Source organism: Argentina silus, assembly GCF_951799395.1.
Source record: "Argentina silus genome assembly, chromosome: 18".
Lineage (NCBI taxonomy): Eukaryota > Metazoa > Chordata > Actinopteri > Argentiniformes > Argentinidae > Argentina > Argentina silus.
In genome coordinates, this window is record NC_139672.1 from 12,548,902 (window position 1) to 12,570,843 (window position 21,942).

The window sequence follows — 21,942 nt, forward strand, 5'->3', positions numbered from 1 at the left end:
CAGAGTCAAAATTAAGTATCAACCCACCTCTGCTGTGCAAATCAAATGCACTCCTGAAAGCACTAAAAAATCATTAAGTGACTTTAATGGCCAGATAAATAGTTGCATCTGCACTTTGTTTACAAGGCTAACTGTTATGTTGACTGTACTGTATGCTGCAGCTTTCCTCAAAAGAGTTCAGCGCTACCCCACTTAAAAGTGAGAATGAGTAGCGGTTGTTGAAGAGATCATGACATTTTGTGTCTCATCCATGCATGAGCATACATGTTGGTTATTTTACTAATAGATCTAGTTAGACAGAGATTTGTCATGCTGTATGCTTTGATAAGACCAAACCATACACGTGGGTGCAGCACTAGAAGAAGTTCATCCAATCACAGTACATGTACTGTAATAGTGGCTGTGTAATCTGTGTGACACAAGTTAAGCGTACCCCTGGAAAATAAATGTCAATGGAGGAATTCCATTGAAAGTGATCTTTTAGTCCAGAACTAAGCTTAATCCGTATCCAAAAGAAGCCCTTAATGTAATGACAGTATGTAGCAATAGACCTTTCTAGTAAATTGTATTTATGTTGACATCAAAAGAGAGGATATTTACATAAAATCACATATACTATAGCTGACAGCCTGAAAATCCACAACTATCCACAAAATCTACAACAAATAAGTGACGCTTATTTGACTAGAGTAGAATAGACATTTGTAAAAAAATTTGATCATAACATACAGTCCTGATAAACACCTATGTATCTGTCTGAATAGAAACCTAGTAAAATATACCGAAGAAGATTATGTAAATTTGACATAGGATTACATATAGACTGATATGTATAGTGAGTAGTGATATTTATTCTGTGGCAGTACAGTATATCTGGAGACATGACGTGTGCACAGTAATTCAAGAGACAACATGTACTTAGTGGATTTTGTCATTTTTGTGTTCATTCTGATGGAAACTGGACTTGGTGCTGGTATTAATTGTGTTTGGTGGTTACCGTGGGACTAGATTCGGTAACACATTATTTTATAGCACGGTAGTAGTTATTGAATTACTGTAGAAAGTAAATAATATATATATATATGCATATTAATTACGCTTGCTGTTTCTTTGAGATTCACTGATTCAAGCACCATTTTGTGGCATTTAGTACCAGATAGTAAACATGGTGCTGAACTTATGAAGTAAAAAGCACCCCTTGTTACAACGTAGTTACCAAATGGTCTCTTATTAGTTACCCTGGATTCTAGCCGTAAACAACCATGCTGTGGTTGTACATGAGCCAAGAGAAGAAAAGTGTCAAATCTAGTGTAGGTAGGGCAGTGCTGCTCCACCCACCCATCCATCCACCCAGGCCTGCTGCTCCTCCATACTGACCCTCACTCTCACCTCCACCCAGCCGCTCCACCCCTGCCCCTGGCGTGCAAGCACTAAAGCTCTCTAACACCCTCCACATCCTTCCCTGTCAGTCTGGCATCTCTCTCTCTCTCTCTCCACCCAGTCCTCCTTTCTCATTGGCTGTTGTGACCAAGTCCCTGTGTCTTGAGACGTTGGTCTTTTTGACTCCCCCTCTTCAGTTTGGAGTAATAAGAAAGAACTGGCACAAGACTGCCACGTTCATAAGCTGTACTTTGGAATAACCTCCCCTTTTAATATCACCATTAAAACTCCAAAGTAAAACAACTACTCCAAGGTGTACTGGGGTTTATGAAGCATGAGTGTCATTCAGCATGTCAAAGTGCACAACCTGATGACCTCACCATAAACCCCACTCTCAGACCCCACAATAGAGGTGGTAAGCGAGATGGAAGACCAGCGGGTGGTGGAGGACCAGCCGGCTGAGTTCATCTGCCAGTACTCGCGGCCGGTCAAGGCCCAGTGGAAGAGGGACGGGCGGCCGTTGCAGCCAGACGGCCGCAGGGTGGTAGTGGAGCAGGACTGGAACGTGGCTCGCTTGTACATTAGCCGCGTGTCGGCCGAGGACAGGGGCACCTACTCCTGTGAGGCAGATGGGACCTGTGTGGTCGCCTCACTGGAGGTGGAAGGTGAGCTCCGCTCCATTTGGAAAGGCTCTGGGGTGAAGTGGCCTCAAACAGATACCTCAAACAGCAACTCACTTGCAAATCAAATAGTAGCCTATTCTATACAAGGTTTGGGTTACAACAAATCCAAGACCACCATGAACATGAAATACCCTAAACCAGTGATCCACAATCGTCCTGGAGAGCTGTAGCACTGTAGGCTTTTGTCCCAGCTCAGCATTGACACACCTGATTCAGCTAATCAAGGTTTTGAGGTTGAATCAGGAGTGACAACGCTAACATTTATAAATTGTAAATAAGAATTTGTTAAATTAACTTAACTGACCTGCCTGGATACATAAATGTTAAATAAACAAATAAAGCTGGACCAAAGTCCTGGACACTCTGCATCTGCACTCATTGCAGATCGCTGTGCCCTAAATCATCATGACAGCGAGAGAAAGCCTATCATGACTTTGCGTGTGAGGATTCGTTGTCCTGGGCTGGTCAAAGCTATTCTCCTACAGTGAATCTCTCTTTTTTTCACCGCTCTTCTCTCCTTACAGCCAAACCCATCGATATTGTCCAGGGGCTGGAGAACATGGACACCATTGACGGTGGTGAGGCGTTGTTCGAGTGCGCCCTCTCTCGTCCAGAAACCAAAGATTGCCACTGGCTTCTTGACGGTAAACCAGTAAAGGAGTCTCCCAATGCGGAGATTGTGTCATTCGAGAGCGGGCGCCGTCACCTGCTGTTGCTCAAGGAGCTCCATGTCGTGGACAGCTGTAAAGTGACCTTCCAGGCGGGATCAGCCACTACGTCTGCCCTGCTCAACGTCAAAGGTGGGTCAAGACAGTGAATGCATGTCTATACCAATATAGATATGGGTCTTTACTTGTATTTTTCTTTTTTTTCTGATATTATATTGATTTTCAGTTAATGTCGGTTTTTGGCAGTTCTCTTATTGGATAAGAGAAAGGTGACATCTGTAGTAGGAAGAAGTAATCTCTTTGCTGCTCCTACAAGTGATCTTTTAAAGTTGAAGTAATAAAGACACAATGTTAGACCAACATAGCCCACAATGATACCACATAACATAACAGAAACATAACATTCAGATTGGGGGGAGCCAAGTATTGGTCTCTGATGCCTTCAAGTTTTGAGTGCCCTGTTAAAGTGTGTGACATGGTGTGTGACGCGTGTGTGTGTGTGTGTGTGTGTGTGTGTGTGTGTGTGTGTGTGTGTGTGTGTGTGTGTATAGGCTGGCAGCTGGATGTAGTGAAAGGCCTGGAAGATAAGGTCGCCGTGGTGGGTGAGAAGGTGGAGTTCTGCTGTGAACTGACGGAGCCGGTGCCTTCGGCGGAGGTGGCATGGTACGCAAACGGAGCTGAGCTAAAAGCTGATGACACCTGGGCGATGCGGGCCGACGGACGCTCCTACCGCCTGGTCCTGAGACAGGCCCCAGCCCTTCCCCCGCAGGAGATCACCTTCGCTGCCAGGGATGCCATCTCCATGGCCAAGCTCACTATCATCAGTAAGCATGTGTGTGCGTGTGTGCGTGTTTGTGTGTATGAACCGGAGAATCTCTTATAATTCCTGGTTCAGTCACCTAAACCCAAGTTGCCTGCTTCTCCTTGTGATCCATCTCCTCTTCTACACACTGTTGAACAAATAACTCCCCCTTGCTCCCCCCTCCCCAGCTGTGCCTGACCCTCCAGAGGACCCGGAGCTCGTGAGCAAGAGCAAGCTGTCGGTGACCCTGTCCTGGTTCACTCCCCTCAGCAACGGGGGAAGTCCCATACTGGGCTACAAGGTGGAGATGAGGCTGGCTGACAGCGCCCTGTGGCTGCCCTGCCATGCAGAGCCTGTGTGCAACACTGAGTTTGTGGTGGACAACCTCATCCCTGGGAGCGGGTACAGGTTCCGAGTGGCAGCCATCAACCAAGCCGGCATTGGGGAGCCCGTTCAGCTGCCTCAGACTGTACAGCTTGGTAAGTGGTCTGTGTGATGCCTATGAACCCAGCATGCTTGATTAGCTTTTGACACTCTATTTGTTTGGTACACTATTTGAATACTTATTTAACTTTTATTTAACCAGGCAGGTCCATTAAGAACAAATTCTTATTAACAGTGACGGCCTGATTAACAATAACATCTGGAATACAACCATTATGGACTATCATAGTTTACACCTTGTTAGTTATGATATATGAGGGCCACATGTTATGTATGTATATCTTTTGTTCAGATGTTTGTATATCTCAGTTTGGACCGAGACATGTAGAGGTAACACAGCACCACAGAGACAAGAGATACCGTGACGGTGTGTGTGCTAGTATCGACTTTGTCTATCCTTCTTCAACAGAGGCTCCAGTGACAGTGACCGAGCAGCTGACCTGCTCAGACCTGAAGGAGGGCGGGATGGCACGCATGGAGTGCCAACTCTCCGCAGAGGGCAGCACTGTCACCTGGCTTAAAGACAACAGGGAGCTGGAGTTTGGGGCCAAATACCAGGTTACGATTGAAGGGAAGAAACAAGTACTGCTGATCAAGGACTTTGCAGCTGCCGACCAGGGTGTTTACACCTGCCTGGCCTCAGAGGAGGCGGAGAGCTCCATTAACCTCAATATCAAAGGTATACTCTCAAACAAGCCAGAGCATTTACTTAGTGACTTGATTTTATTATGTAATTAGCCAACACTGATTTGTTACAACCCCCTTGTGAGCTATCCTCCTCAAATGGAACTGGCTTGGTGGAGGAATGTTCATTCTGGGTAAGTTGAGGTAAGTGGTTCATGGTCATAGTTCCTCTAGCAGATCTCGAGTGTGGTGAGCTCTGCCCCAATTACCTATGGAATATTCGAGCTCCACCGTTGTTTTTGGGGCTTTCGTCAATGGGATCCCTTGGGGTGCTAGTGTAGATGATAGAAAATGTAATTTTGCTCCATGTGACATGGCATTGTGGCCTGGTTGTAGGTGGAGACAGCGAGGTTAAGCAGGCAGAGTCAGACGAGGGGGCCCAGCCCAGCCTGCCCCCCGAAGCTGCCTCGGAAGGCGACGTCCATGCCCTGTGGGAGGACCTGGCCAAGAAACGCCGTATGAGCAGAGAGCCCACCCTGGATTCCATTTCCGAGCTGCCTGAGGAGGACGGCAAAGAGAAGGAGCCCAAGCAGCCTGGTAAGGAGGAGAAACCAGCAGAGAATAAGGAGGAGGTGAAGGCACCAGAGAAAGTACAGGTAAAAGAGCCAGAGAAAGTGGAGGTAAAAGTGGCAGAGAAAGTGGAGGTAAAAGTGGCAGAGAAAGTGGAGGTGAAAGAGGCGGATAAGGTGAAGGAGAAGGCTGTGGAGCTTAAGAAGCAGGTAGATCTCAACCTGTACACCAGCTCTGAAGATGAATCTGTCTCAGGGACCCCGACACTGGTCTCGTACCTCAAGAAGAGCAGCAAGTCCAGTCTCTCTGTGAGCGGCCAGGCTCAGTCCATCTCCACAGAGAAGTTTTACGCACAGTTCCAGATGATTGACCAGCAGACCACGGTGCAGCAGACAGAAGTAAAACAGTCCACGGCAGTCTTGCAGGAGGCAGAGATCGTGGAGGTCGGCGTTGAGGACGAACCTGAGCTTCTGGACGCCGCCATCAAGATCCAGGCAGCCTTCAAGGGCTACAAGGCCCGGAAGGACATGCGGCCCGTCTTCAAGGACGTCTTCAAGGACCAGACCAAGGAGCCCAACGGTACTATCCACCTGGAGTGTTTGGCCGAGGGCAAGCCCGAAAAGGTTCGCTGGTTGAAGGACGGGGAGCCACTGGCGGACGGCAAACACCACCATATCGACATCTACAATGACGGCACCTGCTCTCTGGTCATCACTGCCGTCACCACCAAAGACACTGGAGTGTACACCTGCGAGGTCACCAACAAGTTTGGGGTCGCCAGCCACAGCGGGAAGGTGACAGTGGGCTCCTTGAGGGAGTCGTCCGGCCGACGGCCCCTGACACTGGGCTACAGTGCCGACAGTGAGCCAGAGAGCTCTTCAGGCAGTGAGATGGACGAGTCGCTGAGGCAGGCCAGCAAGCGCCTCCGCCGCCTCCTCCGCACGCGCCTGCCACCCGATGTGGAGGAGGAGCCCTTCATCAGCGCCGACGAGGGTGCCGAACTGAACCCGCCCGACCCCCAGTCGTACCGTGAGGACGATCGCTACATCTACATCCGCTTTGACACAGAGGCAGAGGCACAGGTGGCCTCACAGCGCTTCCAGGAGATGTTCACCGCCCAGGGCGTTCCGGTGGAGACCACCATCCTGCAGGCGGGGCCTCTCAAAGTGGAGCTGCGCATCATGAAGATGGGCTACACACAAGATGGCTCCCAGACCCCGACACAGGAAAGACAGCTACCCGCATTCATGACTGGAGCCCCCGGTAGGACAACGCAAGCTCTGTCTCTCATTATTGTAAACTGTATTTGCATGTTGACATTATATAATAATAATAATAATAATAATAATAATAATAATAATAATAATAATACTAAAACTTGTATTTATTATTAAGTGCTAAACAAGGTTACAAAGTGCTAACAAGGTCACAAAGTGCTTATACTGTATGTACTGTCGGTAATTTGTCCCCCATTCAGTACTTAACATTAACAAAGAAGAATGCAAATATACTAATGCTTGTTTTAATACAAGGGAAGTCACATTGATTTTAAGATAGTCTATGATGTTGAATTAGAAGTTGGCTTAAGTGTAATTTGTTTTTCATTGTTTTAATTTAATTCCCCACCTCTTTACACATTAACTGGAGCATTTGCTTGTTAGCTAAAACGTAAGTCTGTATATGTTTAATAAATGTGTGATGTCCACATTGTCCTCATCCATCCATTTTTATCCTGCATTTCATGGTGTGTTGTCTTGTGTTGTTTTGTTTTGTGTGTCTAGTGAGTCTAGTCTGCGTATTTTCTGTTATTATCTTGTCTACCATTGTGTGTGGAGTGATTTTGTCTAAACGTTTGTGTTTCTGTCTGTCTTTTATTTTGTGGTTTTTACTCACCTTTGATGTTGGTGTGGTGTTTTCAGTGCTCAATGTTTTCCAAATCTTTTTGGTTGTATGTTTTTGCTGTGATTCTGTTGTTAATTTCTCCCCTCTTTACTCATGGATGTGTTTTACCAACTTGTTTCCAATACTGACACATTCATTCCTATCCATTGCTCCCCATGTCATACTATCATCCGCCTTCACAACCTTTCATTATGTGTGCTTGTCATCTTTGGAAAGCTCTAGATACCATACCCTGATCAATAAGAAATAAACAGAGAGTACCAATGGCAGAATATCTCACATTAACATATTCCAAATCAATCAATTGCAGATAGTGGGTTTCCAGCATAACGCAAAAACACTCATCTTCTTGAGCAGCCAGAAAGTATGTTCAATACACTTTCAGTTACATACCAGACGGTATTGTCTTTATTAATCCACACATTCATTATAGCCACACAGGAATAATCACGTTTTTGCAAACCCACTATCTACAATTGACCTAATTGGGGCCTTGTGATGGTGGCCCTAACTTGATGTCCCCCTCTCTGTTACCCAGCGGCCCCGGTGTTCCTGACGGAGCTCCAAAGCCAGGACGTGCCCGACGGCTACCCGGTCAGCTTTGACTGCGTGGTGATCGGCAAGCCCCCGCCCAGCGTGCGCTGGTTCAAGGACGGCAAGTTGCTAGAGGAAAACGACCACTATATGATCAACGAGGACCAGGAGGGTTGCCACCAGCTCATCATCACCACTGTTCTGCCCACTGACATGGGCGTCTACCGCTGCATGGCTGAAAACAGCAGTGGCATCGCCTCCACCAAAGCCGAGCTGCGGGTGGACAGTGAGTACAGTAGCGTCTACTGTCTATGGAGTCTCATTTCTGAGTTGCACTTTATTGTACTGTACAATTTATTTCCATTTATTATACATTTGTAGTTTGTTGTTATTTGTTTGAGGCATTTACAAGGTAGGCTAATTTTGTGGTAACAATGGGTGGCCTACTAGCCTACTTTCTTGTCGGCTACGGAACAAATTCTGGAGAAACAAACAAGGAAAACATTTTAAATAAATGAAATAAAAACAAGGAATGCATAGGTTATTAATGTGTAATTAATATGGTATATCTTTTTTGTCACATGTCATTTGTCACTCAATACTGGTATTTTGCCTAACTGTTTGTCTTGTCAAAGAATGACAGATATTTAATTTCAAAGAGTCATTGTTGTGGAGTGTGTAATCCTCCCTCTCTTTGCGTAGTGTCCTGCAGCTCTGACTATGACACAGCGGCTGACGCCACTGAGACCTCCTCCTATATCAGTGCCAAGGGCTACCTGTCCAGGTGAGCTGCTACACTTCTGTCTAGGATTGTGGCTATGTTCCAAGGTCCATAGAAAATGAAGAATGGACAGCACTCCAATGTATCAATATTAAATCATAATCATTGCACTGAATATACAGTATTGATATGAGATTGACACATGGAGTGCTGTCCATTTTTCATTTTCTATGGGTTTTTCATGAGGATTCATCACTCACAGTGAGCAAATTGTTTCTTAAATTAATATATTCCAATGTCCACACTAGCATATCACTGAGAATACTCAGCCAATACAATGCTTCATTCTTTGTAGTACTGTATGCTCGTGTAGATTTGGAACAGAGCCTGTTACTCTCCAGATTATGCTTTTGAACAGAGGAACAACACATTTTTTTATTCTTTTTTGTTATAGCAGATCAGAGTTTACGGGTTTTGTTGTGAGTGTGAATATCACATATTTCAAATACTTGCTTGCATTCTTTTTTTATACAATTTGAACTTTGATAGTATTCATTTTCTGACTGTACTCGATGTACTTAATGACTTCTATCCAACCAGGGAAACGGAAGCCTTTGAGTCTGTGGCTGAGGATGAGCAGCTTCCTCAAGTGGTGGATGAGCTTCATGACATTCACATCAGCCCAGGCTCACCCATTGCTAAAATGCAGCTGAGAATCAAAGGTTTGTCAGTTTGTAACTTTTACTCTTTACTATTAAGACACCAATACCCCAAACCCTAGATTCTCTGTGTAGGAACTTCAGCGGACTATAACAGTTTGTTATTGTAAAAGATTTATGTTTTTATTAATTTATTGTGAAAGATTTACCTAACTAAATAAAGGTTAAATAAATAGTGAGAGAGAGAGAGAGAGAGAGAGAGAGAGAGAAAAGTGACCCATGTAGTAATAAGTGCCCCATTGGTGATTTTGGCTGGGGAAAATCCCCCTATAGAATGTAAACAGTGTTGGGAAATAGTTTCACCACATGTAGCTCATCTATTAGTTTAACTACACTTTGCAGTGGCTTGGTGGTAGTTAACTACATTCAAATCCTTGTAGTTCGTTCCAGTAGTTTTTTTGCCATGTAGCGGTGTAGTCAGTTAGACTGTCAGTGAGTTTTTCCCCAAAACAAAAAAAAATTAAATAGGAATAGAAATAGGAAAATAAAAATGTTTTCTCTCTCAGAGAATTTCAGTTGTGCACTTTCTATTATACAGACTGGTAATCTGTCAGTAACTGACTCTCCTGTGTTTGACAAATGTAGATAGATGTAGTACTACTTTTTCAATGGAGCTTTAGTTTGACTAACTATATTTCTCTCAGGGGTAGCTTTAGTGTAGTTCAACTTCTTCCCTTTTAAAGTAATTGGTCATTTAGTTTAATACATTTTCGGAGTAGCCACCCCAACACAAATGCCACAACACTGGTTCGAGCAACTGTAAAAGCTCTATTACATTATCTATTATCTATCTACAATGATTATTATTAACACAATCCCAACCCCCTGCCCCCCAGGATTCCCCAAGCCCAGGGTATACTGGTTCAAGGATGGCCACCCGCTGCGTCCCTCTGACAGGATCCTGGTGTTGGACAAGAGAGACATCCACAGCCTGGAGATACTGGAGGTGAAGAGGGAGGACACCGGAGAGTACTCTGCCTACATCAGCAACGCTGCCGGCTCGGCATATTCTTCTGCCAGACTGCTGGTTCATGGTAGGTCTGTCAGACTGCTGGTTCATCGTAGGTCTGCTAGACTGGTTCATGGTAGGTCTGTCAGACTGCTGGTCCATGGTAGGTCTGCCAGATTGGTTCATGGTAGGTCTGTTCAGACTGTTTCATGCTACCAAGCGTCTTTGATTTTGAGTCGATTTTATGTGTGGTGGTGGACACAAAATAACATGGATGTTTCTAATTAATGGTTCATTGGTTCTCTCTTTTAATAGGTCCAGGAGAGATAATGCCTGAAGATACTGGAAAGATCAAAGGTTCTTTACGGCTTACTCTGTAACCTATGGAATGTCACACTTCTGTATAATTAGCTGTGTTGCTATGATACATCAGTGCTTGTTTGTTTGACAGACTCCAAGGAGCCGCTGGTGCCTCCACGCTTCCTGGAGAGGTTCAGCAACAGGAAGGTGAAGCAGGGAGCCAGCATCACCATGTCCGTCAAAGTGGAAGGTATATAAAAACTCAATATACTGTAATGTATATGATAAAGTATACAAACATTCATTACTATGCTCTCTTTCCTTTCACTTGAATAGCATATGTTAAGACCAAATCTCTGTGAAAAACATGTCAAATATAAGATAGATAGATACTTACTGACATATTTAGTTCACAGGGGACAATAGTGGAACTATGGAATAGTCCCAAATTCCTCACACACATCAAGTACTTTCAAGCATTTGACACTGCTGCATATGAATTTGACCCAGGTCTGGTTCACAGTGCCGTGAAAAAGTATTTGGCCCCCCCTGCTAAATGTTCACATTTTGTTACCTCAGAGTCTGAAATTTAAATACATTAATTGGGAATGTTTCCCAGTGATCTACACAGGCTACTGGACACTTTCAAAGTGAAATACAAATAAATAAAATAAAATGCTGTGGCTCTCCAAACATTAGCTCAAATGCAAAAATGTCTTCACCAAGTTACTCAATAAGTGAAGATAAATCCATCTGAATGCAAGGATAATATTTTGTGTGATTTTGGAAAGAATATCTTTGTAGGGTCCCTGATTTGAATATGAATCAATTACACACTGTGCTGATTAGCCTGTCACTACTAACTCAGCAAATTTCTAAATGTTCTCTTGATCCTGACAAACTCCCCAGTCCCTGCCAGTGACAAGCATACCCATAACATGATGCAGCTTCCACTATTCTTCACATGGGACATGGTGTGAAAATGAAGATGCATGTGCTGGATTTGCACTAAACTTAATGTTTTGTAGTAAATCCAAAGAAACACATTTCCAGACACTTTACTGCAGGATCACTTGACTTCATTGTTGCAAACACAGTGGATTTGAAATAGATATTTTTTTTTCTTCATGAGGTAATATAGACCAATTTTGTAGAGTGACTGGAATGATGTTGTCCCATCGACTGCTTTTTCCTCTCAGCCATTTAACCCCCCAGGCCTCAGCATTCCTGAGCAGTGTTGTTCCCTCCCCGTTTGTTCAGTTTGTAGTGGCAATCCGATCAAAAGAGTGTGTAATTGATTCCTATTCCAATAGGGACCTTGCAAAGACAAGGTTATACATAAAAGTTGTAACTCTTATCATTGCACTCAATGGAGTCAATTCAACATATTGACTAAATTGTTGAAGAAATGTTTGCATTTGAGCTACTTTTAGGAGAGTCATAGCAAGGGCTCTCACACAGGTCTTCTCTGTTTGTCATTTCTTTTAAATGAATTACATTTTTGGGAAATTTTCTTTCACTTTGAAAGTGTCGACTCAGTGGGGAAAAAATCCCAGTTTGATGTATTTCAATTTCAGGCTCTGAAGTAACAACATTTGAAAATTGTGCAGTGGGCGAATACTTTTTCACGGCACTGTACACTCACATACTCAAGACTCAAGTGTCAGTATCTTTCTCTCTCCTCTCCCAGGTTCTCCCACACCCCAGGTCTCCTGGCTGAAAGAGGAGTCTGCCACGGACGTGCTGTGGATCAAGCCAGACACCAAGGGCTACAAGGTGGCCAGCTCTGGGCGCCAGCACAGCCTCATTCTGATGGACGTGGGCGCAGAGTACAAGGGCACCTACACCTGCATCGCCACCAACAGGGCGGGCCAGTCCATCTGCACCGCCCACCTGGAGGTGGAAGATGGTGAGGAATGGGGAAATATGCATTTTACAGACCCAGCGTCCCAATTCTCCACCCTTTCCCCTGAAGTGTGCACTTGTCCACTCCCCTAAACAGATATACAAGTATAGGATTGGTGTAACAGCCCATGCTTACACCATACATATGCTTTTTAATCTGTGTAGGGTAGTGGACAAGTGTACACTTCAGGAAAAAGGATGGAGAATTGTGACGCCGGGTCAGTAAAATGCATACCTATTGAGACCAGAAAACACTCATGTGAAAATGTATGTGATGTGATCCAAAACAGGTCACACTTTAAATGGCATATACCATGATATTTGCTTATAAATTAATTCTGAAGTATCCACACAGGCCCTTTAAAGGGGTAATCTGGGATTCAAACCACAACAAAGAGGTCTCCCTCCCTTAAAGGGTGTAAATGCTTTCATAAATGAAGGATAACATTAAGGTTTATGTTGGGACCCCCCAAAGCACTTCTTATTTTCCAATTCCTGACGTGTTGTCTATTTTCTGTCATAGTGCCACAACCAAAGGAGGAGACCAAAATCCCAGAGTGAGTTATCATTGGAGATACAGATTTATACAGCGAATCATCCTGCATAACCTCATCCATAATTTTGTATGTATACTGTATGTGCTCAGTGAGTAATTATGATGCTTTCCTGTTTTATTCAGGGTTTTGGGGATTACTATCAGCCCTCCAGAGGAGGAGGGCAGCAGAGGAAAAGGTGAGGGTGGAAAGTAATAAACAGCAGTTTTAGGTTAATTGAGACCACTGCCCTTTTTTCAGATACTTAGATTACTTAATTACTCAATTACTTAGATAAAGTGCAAACTCCAAGCTCAATCCATCACACCTCAAATATACTGTATGTGTTTGACACAGGACTGCTGTTTTCTCCATTTTAACAGAGTTTATTTCCTCATTGCTAGGGGAGGGTAGAGTACCTTTCCTAAGTGAAGCTGGTACAGAGGAGTTCTTGATGAAGCTCACCTCCCAGATCACAGAGATGGTGTCTGCCAAGTTCAATCAAGGTTAGAGAAAAATGTGTCACAGACTGTTCCATCAATGCTCCAAAAAGAATAGCTCTGAAAGATTTTCTATTCAAATATTCCACACATTATTCAGATAAGTTGATGAACGTTATAATGTGTCCCTAAAATATGTTATTATTTGCTACTGGTTACTTATGAAGTAGATAGAAGCAACTCCAGGTGTTTATCTTTTTATAATTATGCATATTGAGGTATACATTGGTGGAATATGTCTTGATGTATTGGATAGTTTGTGTGTGTGTGCTTTTACTGTAGACAAAATAATCAGATTAATTTGCGTCTATCACCAGTATATCTGGTGATACAAAATAGTTTGTGTAGTATTTTTTAATGGCATAACATTCATTGTCTTCGTAATGCTGTCATAAACACTATAAGCTATCTGTCATAACAATTCATCGCAGTTTACGTCATGTTATGACAAATGAGTTGACGCTGTCGTCACACATGCAGTTAGCTAATGGCTAGCTAACAAGTCAGCCGTTGTGACTGCTGCATACGCTATGCTACTACACAAGCTGTCATGAATGGCTATGTCAGTTGCTAATAGGGCTTTACGCAGGCTTTATAAATGAACAGCTCAAAGAACTTGTCATGCACATTGCCTTCGCTGCTCATGATTGTTTTGTATATGTTTGACGAACAGGGTTTGGGGATTTGTTCAAATTCCGTGTCTGTAATCGAGCGATTCAGGCAGCTTTTCAATTCTTGAATTGGAATTTCAGTTCACTCTCAAAAACGGATTGACTTTAAAATGGAACTGAGCCCAACCCTGTTAGGAATGCTTTTGTTCCTTTGCTCTTACTAATACTTGTGTTCAAAAGTGTGTTTTTTGAGCAATGTGTGGATTCCTACAACTTCTCCTTCCCCTTCGGACAGATGGGTAATGGACTCCCATCACTCCCTCAGCCACTCCTTCATTTCATCCTTCACCCCATCCATCCATCCATTCACTCACGTTCCTCATACAAATCATTAATTTGTTATTCAGACAGTTTACAGAACCATCAAGTGCTCCAGTGGATGAAATCATGGCCCAAAGCATCCAGTATGTATCCACAGTACATCCACCAGACTCTCACTAAAGCCGTACATTCTTTCCACAAGACAGTGTTGCTTTGTATCTGTTGATTTTGACTGATTTTGAAGCTTTGGTTTCTTGTGAAGTCATCTTGCTATGGCCTCCTCAGCATCCTCTCCTATTTGTTTGTTGGATTGATATCTTGAAAAGGAGTTCTTAGCATGCCACTACAGTGGTTAGATTAGACAATGACATTTAGTATGTCCATGTTGCACGAAAATTAGGCTATCTTTGCTATCACCTGAGGTGATGACTTGTGGAAACAAAGTACTGGCATATTTTGTCTAAGATGACACATTTTACAATTGAATACACTTACTGTAAACATTCTGAAACAAAGCAGGCAGGATTCAATTATAAAGTGGTGGGCAAAGCTGTCTCCATCATTGTGCCATGTCTATATGATGCAGAATATATACACCGTCAACATCTCTCACTTTCTTTATTTTCTATGCTCCATGATATCAATTTGATGCATTTTTAGAGTGATTATTTTCTGTCTCGTCAAGGCAGGTAACGACAAATTACCTGTGCGTATGATTTAAATGGCTTTGACATACAGCTGGAATACATGCCTACACTCAGACATGTATGGATAGACCTAAGACCACACGTTATTTGTACAGTATCTTTCGTATGCATGCCTCGAGAATACTAACTAGATCACAATAGTGTAAACACCCTTGTAATCATAATGTAATGACTGTTGTGCAGTTGCAAAATTGTTAGCGGCACTAATGTGTAGCTTATCTAACCTTCATGAGTAATCTTGATTAACTATGCCGACTTTAAGAGATACAGTAATAACAACAAAGTGGAAAATATATGAACTATCATCACCTAGTGTCAAGGGTTGCTACGCATTTGAGGTGGACTGTGGATGTTTCACTTCCCCCTTTCTGTGAATATGTGTGTGTGTGTGTGTGTGTATGTTTGTGTGTGTGTGTGTGTGTGTGTGCGTGCGTACGTACGTGTGCGTATATTTGTCGAGTGTGTACGTTTGTTGAGTGTGCGCGTGTGTATGTGTTGTATGCACTCTTATCTCCCTCTGAACCCTGACCCTCCCCCTCGCTGCTCCAGCCTCGCTGCGGGTTCCTGGGGTTCCTGGGGTGGACAGTGACGACGAGACCAAGACTCCCTCAGCCACCCCCCATCACGGCCGCTCCCGCCCCCCCTCCCTCATCGCAGACTCCTCCTCAGAGTCAGACGAGGGTGACGCCAGGGGAGAGGTAAGACACTCCTCAGTCCTTGTTCTTTAATTATCAATGCTTCAGTCCTATCTTATCAGGGAAGAATCCTAACCAGAGATCCACACTGTTGCCTTTATTGTGGACTTGTGGCAAAATACTTTAGCTCAAATTGTGGATTAAGGTCAATGCGCAAATATATATCACTGGATCAAAATGTGTCTCTTTAATTGCATGTTGGGGTCAATTCCATTTTAATGCTATCAATTCAACAAAATGATTTAAAATACAACAATCGTGTTATAGTGACTGGCGAATCACTGTTCCATTGTCTGCACACTTTTGCATGTCAGATACACAAACTATTTTTCGTCATGCGTTTGACTCTCTTCGCTTTCAGATGTTTGACATCTACGTGGCAACGGCTGACTACAATCCCATTACTGCCAGCAAAGAAACAATTTCTCTGAAAGAGGGCCAGTATGTTGAAGTTCTGGACTCAAACCATCCACTGAAATGGCTAGTCCGGACCAAACCCACCAAAACCACCCCGTCGCGCCAAGGCTGGGTCTCCCCTGCCTACCTGGACAAGAAACTGAAGGTGTTTCTCAACAGCAAAGCCACTGACATAGTCTTCATTGTAACTCCTCCACCAATCTTTGTTTGCTGCTAATTCTAATGACCTAACTGGGTTGTAAAGTCATTCCCCTCATCATGAACGGTTGGTTGTGTTTCAGCTGTCTGCTGATGCTGGTGACCTCCCAGAGGCAGGTGGAGAAGAGGTCTCAGAGGGAGAGTACAAGAGGAGGCTCTGGTGAGCACTGTTAAGACCCGAACTGGATCAAATACATGGTCATAGGCTCAAAAGTATTAGAGGTGTACTCGATTTGGCATGGGGTTTGTTTGGGACTATTCCAAATATCCAGTATTTGATATATTACACCCAGGAATGGTTAACACAAACACTGTTTCCCATTGTTCCTATGAGTTCCTATGATTTTCCATTGAAAGTGTTATTTAGTCCAAGACTAGGCTTAATGTCTGGTAAAACAATGAGTGACAGACCCTAACCATCATGCTCTGCCCTTCTCAGTCAACTGATCCAGGACATGATCAGTAGTGAAGCAGACTTTGTCAAGGAGATGGCCTTCTTCACCTCCCACCACCTCCAGCACGTGGAGAGCCCTGATGCTCCAGCTGATATCACCAGCCAGAAGGAGGCAATATTCCGGAACATCGCTGAGATCAAGGCCTTCCATAGCGAGTGGGTGCATCTGACTGCTTCTTTTGTATTAGCCTGTTAAGCTATTAAAGCGGTAGTCCACACACAAAATAAAACCTAGTATGATTTTACGCTTATCTTGGCTATAGTTGATTCTCCCATACATTCTTTAGGTTTGTATTTTGCTTAACCAGAACACATTTTGGAGACATGTTTTAGTTTGTCATATAGCTTTGTTTTTGTCATTTATTCAGAAAATGTCAAAAACACCTTAACAGACACACCAATCCAACCCCTATTACAACAATGTCCCCTTCTAAAGAGCTTGTTTTCATAACATAATTATAATTCATTTTGGGGATTTTGATGCATAATGATCTTATTTTTCCGTATTATTTTTGGGGGAATTAATTCACCCCGGTACTGTGTTTTCCAGGTCCATGCTCCCAAAGCTGAGTGAGTGTGACACAGATGATGACGTAGCCATGCGCTTCCTGAGAAACACAGAGGGCTTTGAGAAATACCTCCAGTACCTCGTAGGTCACGCTCAGGCAGAGGCTACTATCAGCGACAAGAATGTCCACCAGTTCTTCAAAGTAAGGCAACTACCCATTGGTCAAATACTTACAGTAGGTCAAATATTAGTTTAGTTTTTTGTTGGTAGGCCTACAATGAAACCACTGCAATAGTAAAAGAAAAAAAAAAACCTCAAGCTAAATGAAGCACACCTCAAATACTTTTGTTTGATGTATGTAGCTGACCCAGATCTCTCCCGTATGAACCCTGACCACTGCTAACAGGAATGGTCATAATACAATCATGTTTTTGTGCTGTATAAGGGCTTAGTGAAGCCTTGTTCCACTATTGTTGTGTACATGTGAAACCTGTGACTTATCTCTTTGTCATAGGAGTACACTGACAAAGAGCAGGCAAATGCAGACCCTGCAAACCCTGGACTGAGCATCAATGCTTACCTACAGAGGCCACTGGAGAGAATCCAGAAGTACAAGGCCTTGCTCAAGGTGAGAGTTGAACATTTTAACATTAAGTGTACTCTATCTTGGAGTCTTTTTACAGTTGCATTTTATAGTACAGTAATGTCAGGCTTTTACGTAGTAGTTACATTGTAAAATAGTGATTAATTACACAATAATTACTTAGTTTTTTTTTTGAGATTCATTATAACAAGCACCACTTGTAGATAGTTAGTGACCAAGTGTGTTTAATTCCTAGAAGTACGATTGTTGCTCCATAATTGCCTTGTGAGTACTTTGGATAAATACACCGGTACTGTAAAATAAGGTTCTACCCTTTTTTTTACCACACAGAGTATGCCATATGAGTTTCAATTACTGTGTATTTCTTTTGGATGTGATCACTGAAATCTGAAAATTGTGCCAATTTTGTATGAATTAGGAGTTGATCAGGAACAAGGCCAGGAATGGGCAGAACTGCTGCCTGCTGGAGGAGGCCTACGCCATGGTGTCATCTCTCCCTCAGCGTTCAGAGAACACCCACCATGTCTCTATGATAGAGAACTACCCCGCCACTCTGGAGATGCTGGGGGAGCCTATCAGACAGGTATCTCACCATCCAAGGGTTATCATGATGATGTTGGTATATTATATTGTAATAACTAATATTATAATAACGTTAATGAATATGCATGAATAAACTGTGTGTTAATAGTGTACAAACATTAGGAATTAGCATAATGAATGAAGCATGTATACATTTATCATGGCTTATTCATGAGTTATTTTTAATGGTAATAGGAGAGTCATTGTGTACGGTTGGGCTATTGTGTATGTTGTTAAGCACTTTGGGACAAAACTGTTTTTGTAAAAATATATAAATACTGCATACAATATATAAACATACATTTGACTGATTGTCAGAGAGCTTCTACTGCACTGGTGGTTTACATGGACCTGGGGGTCTAAAAAATAAAATTAAAAAAAAGGGTCCGGGAAACTAGCCCTCTGTGGTAGTTTTAGTATTTGATGGAGTGTGCTTTGTTTTTGGTAACAGGGACCCTTCACAGTGTGGGAGGGGGCTCCTGGGGTCAGGACATCATCCAGAGGTCACCATCGACATGCGTTCCTCTTCAAAAACTATGTCATCATCTGCAAACCCAAAAGAGACAGCAACACAGACACCCAGGCCTACGTCTTTAAGAACATGATGAAGGTAAGAATAGTAAGGGGTATAGAAGTGTGTGAATTCCATTTACACACCTTTAATGGTGAGTAGTGTTTACCCACATTTTACAAAATGTTATCATTAGTGTTTTAACATCCTGCCTTTTAAGGACAGCTAAAGTTAACTGAGTTTGATTTCCCAGCTGAACAACATTGACGTGAACGAGACGGTGGAGGGTGACGACCGTGCGTTTGAGATCTGGCACGAGCGGGAGGACTCGGTGAGGAAGTACACTCTGCAGGCTCGCACCGTCGTCATTAAGAACTCCTGGCTGCGAGACCTGAGGGACCTGCAGCAGCGTTACATCATGCCTGCCTGGAGTGAGTGTGTCGCTAACACACACACACACACACACACACACACACACACACACACACACACACACACACACACACACACACACACACAGAATTTAATCCCACACACGTGGATAATATAGGAATATTATGTACTGGAAAATACTGTTTATTCAATCACAATTTAACCTGAAAATATTCCCATAACCCCTATTATAAACTGTGTATGATTTGATTTGTCTGTTGATTTGTTGTTTATGATGACTAGGATACAGTAGTTCTGGTAATAGAATAGTTGTAGTAGTTCCTCCCAACCCGGGAAACTGTCACACTGAAATGTGAATCTTCCCATTCTCTTGTCTACCCAGGCCCCCCTTTCTTTGAAGAGCTTCTGGCCGACTGCACAGCTGAGCTGGGCCAGACCGTCAAACTGGCCTGCAAGGTGACTGGAGTCCCCAAGCCTCTTGTGACTTGGTATAAAGGCAAGTATCACAGCAGAAGCAACATTCCACCATATTTGTTTCCAATGTAAATGTTTTTAAGATTTTTTTTCTATTTTCCTAAAATAGGGGGATCACTGCAGCCCCTCCAAAGAGCACCTTCTAACTTCTTTTGTCTCTCACCCAAGAAGTGCTCCCATCCACTGCTCATGTCAAATCCCCAGATTGTGCCTTTCATGTTGTTTTCTCTTTTAAACACAGATGGGCGATCGGTAGAGGCAAACCCTCATCACATCATTATCGAGGACCCTGACGGTTCCTGCACCCTCATCCTGGACAACATGACAGCGGACGACTCTGGCCAGTACATGTGCTTCGCCACCAGCACAGCCGGCAATGCCAGCACTCTGGGCAAGGTCACTGTTCAAGGTCAGTCACATGGGGTGGTAAGGGTGGTAGGATTCACAAGTTGTGAATACAGTGCACTCCTCTTATGAGAATCATGTATGTATAGTACAGTATGAGTTAACTGCTCATAATGATCAATGTACTACTTGCTTGGACAAATCGATGGGTCGTAAGAATCAAAATCATCAGGGATGAATTACTCTCATAAGGAAGGTAGATTGTATTGACAGGTAATCGTATGTGTCCTACAGTGCCTCCTCGTTTTGTGAACAAGATAAGGAATGCTACCTTGGTCGCTGGTGAGGATACTCAGTTCTCTTGCATCATCCAGAGTGCCCCAAGCCCCAAGATCAGGTACACAGCAGCCCTACGTCTCACATCACTTACCTTCTTCAACTACTGTTCTCAACTTTTGTTTTACTCCTTGTTCTCAAATAGCATCCATAGCGTCCTTAAACATTGACACAATACTAAATACCTTTGACCCTTTAGAATACCACCTTTGTTGTTTTTGAGTACCATCAAATCCCAAATTGACTTCTAAGCCTCTACACCCAATGCAATTGTGGAGATCTGAAAGGACTATGTATCAGCAATATGTTAAACCTTGCCCTCTGATAGGCATGATGCATGCTGATGTTCGTCCTCTCAGATACCCACAAGTCCATAGGGGGTGGGGCTTACTTGCCCTGGGTCAGGTGGTTCCTATGACTGTGTTCCTTACTTGCCCTGGGTCAGGTGGTTCCTCTGACTGTGTTCCTTACTTGCCCTGGGTCAGGTGGTTCAAGGAGGGCCGGCTGCTGACTGACCAGGAGAAGTACCAGACCTACAGTGAGGCCCGCAGTGGAGTCCTGGTGCTGGTTATCAAAGGCCCTACGGAGAGAGACCTGGGACACTACGAGTGTGAGGTACAATTCACCATCCCTCAGCTAGGGTACACAGTCAACGAGGGTACACAGCCAACGAGGGTACACAGTCAACTAGGGTACACAGTCAACGAGGGTACACAGTCATGTGTCACTGCAATGCACACTCAGGAAGGCATTTTACCTGAATCACTTTAGAACACAAGCGTATTGCTCAAGTGATCGTTGTAAAGGTGAAATGAGAGTGAAAATGTTTGTGACTCATTAATTTTGAATGACATGACAGTTACATGTTTATACCTATCTTCTGAAGAGATAAATCATCTCCTAGATAAATGTTAGACCAAAAAAGGAAGCTTGTAAGCATCACTGCGTTTTAATGAATATGATAATAATGAATGTTTTGTTGAGATATTGCAAATGACATGCTGGTGAAACAAACCATTTGTTAATAACCTACTATATTCTCTGCCCTTCCCAGTTGTCCAACCGACTGGGCAGTTCTAGATGTGCTGCGGATCTGTGTCTCTCTGCTGTGGCTCGACCAGGAGAGCAGGTCATTACCATCGAAGGTACAGTAGGAATATTACCATTCACACATTATGTCCATTATTTCCAGAATGTCCTTTTTTTTTTTTTTCCATGAATCACAATTCAAAAGAAGACATTTTACATGCTGTTTGTAGTCATTTGTTTTAGCATTTAGCAAGTAATTTCTCGTTAACTACATGAACTGCCATCTTGCTTTCCTTGTAGTCACTGAGCAAGAGACTAAAATACCAAAGAAAACCATCATCATGTAAGTGTGAGGTGATAATGCAGGCTAGAAGAAGCGTGTGTGTGTGTGTGTGTGTGTGTGTGTGTGTGCGTGTGTGTGCGTGTGTGTGCGTGTGTATGCGTGTGTATGTGTTTCCCCTCTCTGGCCTCCCCATGGCCTGGCCATGTAGTATTTAAACCCTGAGTGCAAGGAGCTCAAACG

The 21,942-nt window shown here is 43.4% G+C and overlaps 1 protein-coding gene across 1 annotated transcript in view; it reads left to right on the plus strand.

Moving 5' to 3' along the window:
• obscnb (obscurin, cytoskeletal calmodulin and titin-interacting RhoGEF b) overlaps positions 1 to 21,942 on the plus strand; it is a 73,931-nt gene that overhangs the window by 49,469 nt on the left and 2,520 nt on the right. Inside the window, exons 49-80 of the mRNA XM_083690667.1 lie at positions 1,779 to 2,045; positions 2,588 to 2,863; positions 3,283 to 3,555; positions 3,722 to 4,012; positions 4,387 to 4,656; positions 5,004 to 6,434; positions 7,612 to 7,893; positions 8,310 to 8,391; positions 8,929 to 9,050; positions 9,884 to 10,081; positions 10,312 to 10,353; positions 10,448 to 10,546; positions 11,987 to 12,205; positions 12,725 to 12,758; positions 12,881 to 12,933; positions 13,139 to 13,240; positions 14,253 to 14,309; positions 15,423 to 15,571; positions 15,930 to 16,130; positions 16,267 to 16,343; positions 16,623 to 16,793; positions 17,188 to 17,347; positions 17,660 to 17,773; positions 18,168 to 18,332; positions 18,783 to 18,941; positions 19,096 to 19,273; positions 19,618 to 19,731; positions 19,951 to 20,118; positions 20,349 to 20,451; positions 20,876 to 21,005; positions 21,445 to 21,535; positions 21,720 to 21,762. Of these exons, the coding sequence (XP_083546793.1) occupies positions 1,779 to 2,045; positions 2,588 to 2,863; positions 3,283 to 3,555; positions 3,722 to 4,012; positions 4,387 to 4,656; positions 5,004 to 6,434; positions 7,612 to 7,893; positions 8,310 to 8,391; positions 8,929 to 9,050; positions 9,884 to 10,081; positions 10,312 to 10,353; positions 10,448 to 10,546; positions 11,987 to 12,205; positions 12,725 to 12,758; positions 12,881 to 12,933; positions 13,139 to 13,240; positions 14,253 to 14,309; positions 15,423 to 15,571; positions 15,930 to 16,130; positions 16,267 to 16,343; positions 16,623 to 16,793; positions 17,188 to 17,347; positions 17,660 to 17,773; positions 18,168 to 18,332; positions 18,783 to 18,941; positions 19,096 to 19,273; positions 19,618 to 19,731; positions 19,951 to 20,118; positions 20,349 to 20,451; positions 20,876 to 21,005; positions 21,445 to 21,535; positions 21,720 to 21,762 (6,121 nt within the window). The remainder of the gene's footprint in view (positions 1 to 1,778; positions 2,046 to 2,587; positions 2,864 to 3,282; positions 3,556 to 3,721; positions 4,013 to 4,386; positions 4,657 to 5,003; positions 6,435 to 7,611; positions 7,894 to 8,309; positions 8,392 to 8,928; positions 9,051 to 9,883; positions 10,082 to 10,311; positions 10,354 to 10,447; positions 10,547 to 11,986; positions 12,206 to 12,724; positions 12,759 to 12,880; positions 12,934 to 13,138; positions 13,241 to 14,252; positions 14,310 to 15,422; positions 15,572 to 15,929; positions 16,131 to 16,266; positions 16,344 to 16,622; positions 16,794 to 17,187; positions 17,348 to 17,659; positions 17,774 to 18,167; positions 18,333 to 18,782; positions 18,942 to 19,095; positions 19,274 to 19,617; positions 19,732 to 19,950; positions 20,119 to 20,348; positions 20,452 to 20,875; positions 21,006 to 21,444; positions 21,536 to 21,719; positions 21,763 to 21,942) is intronic.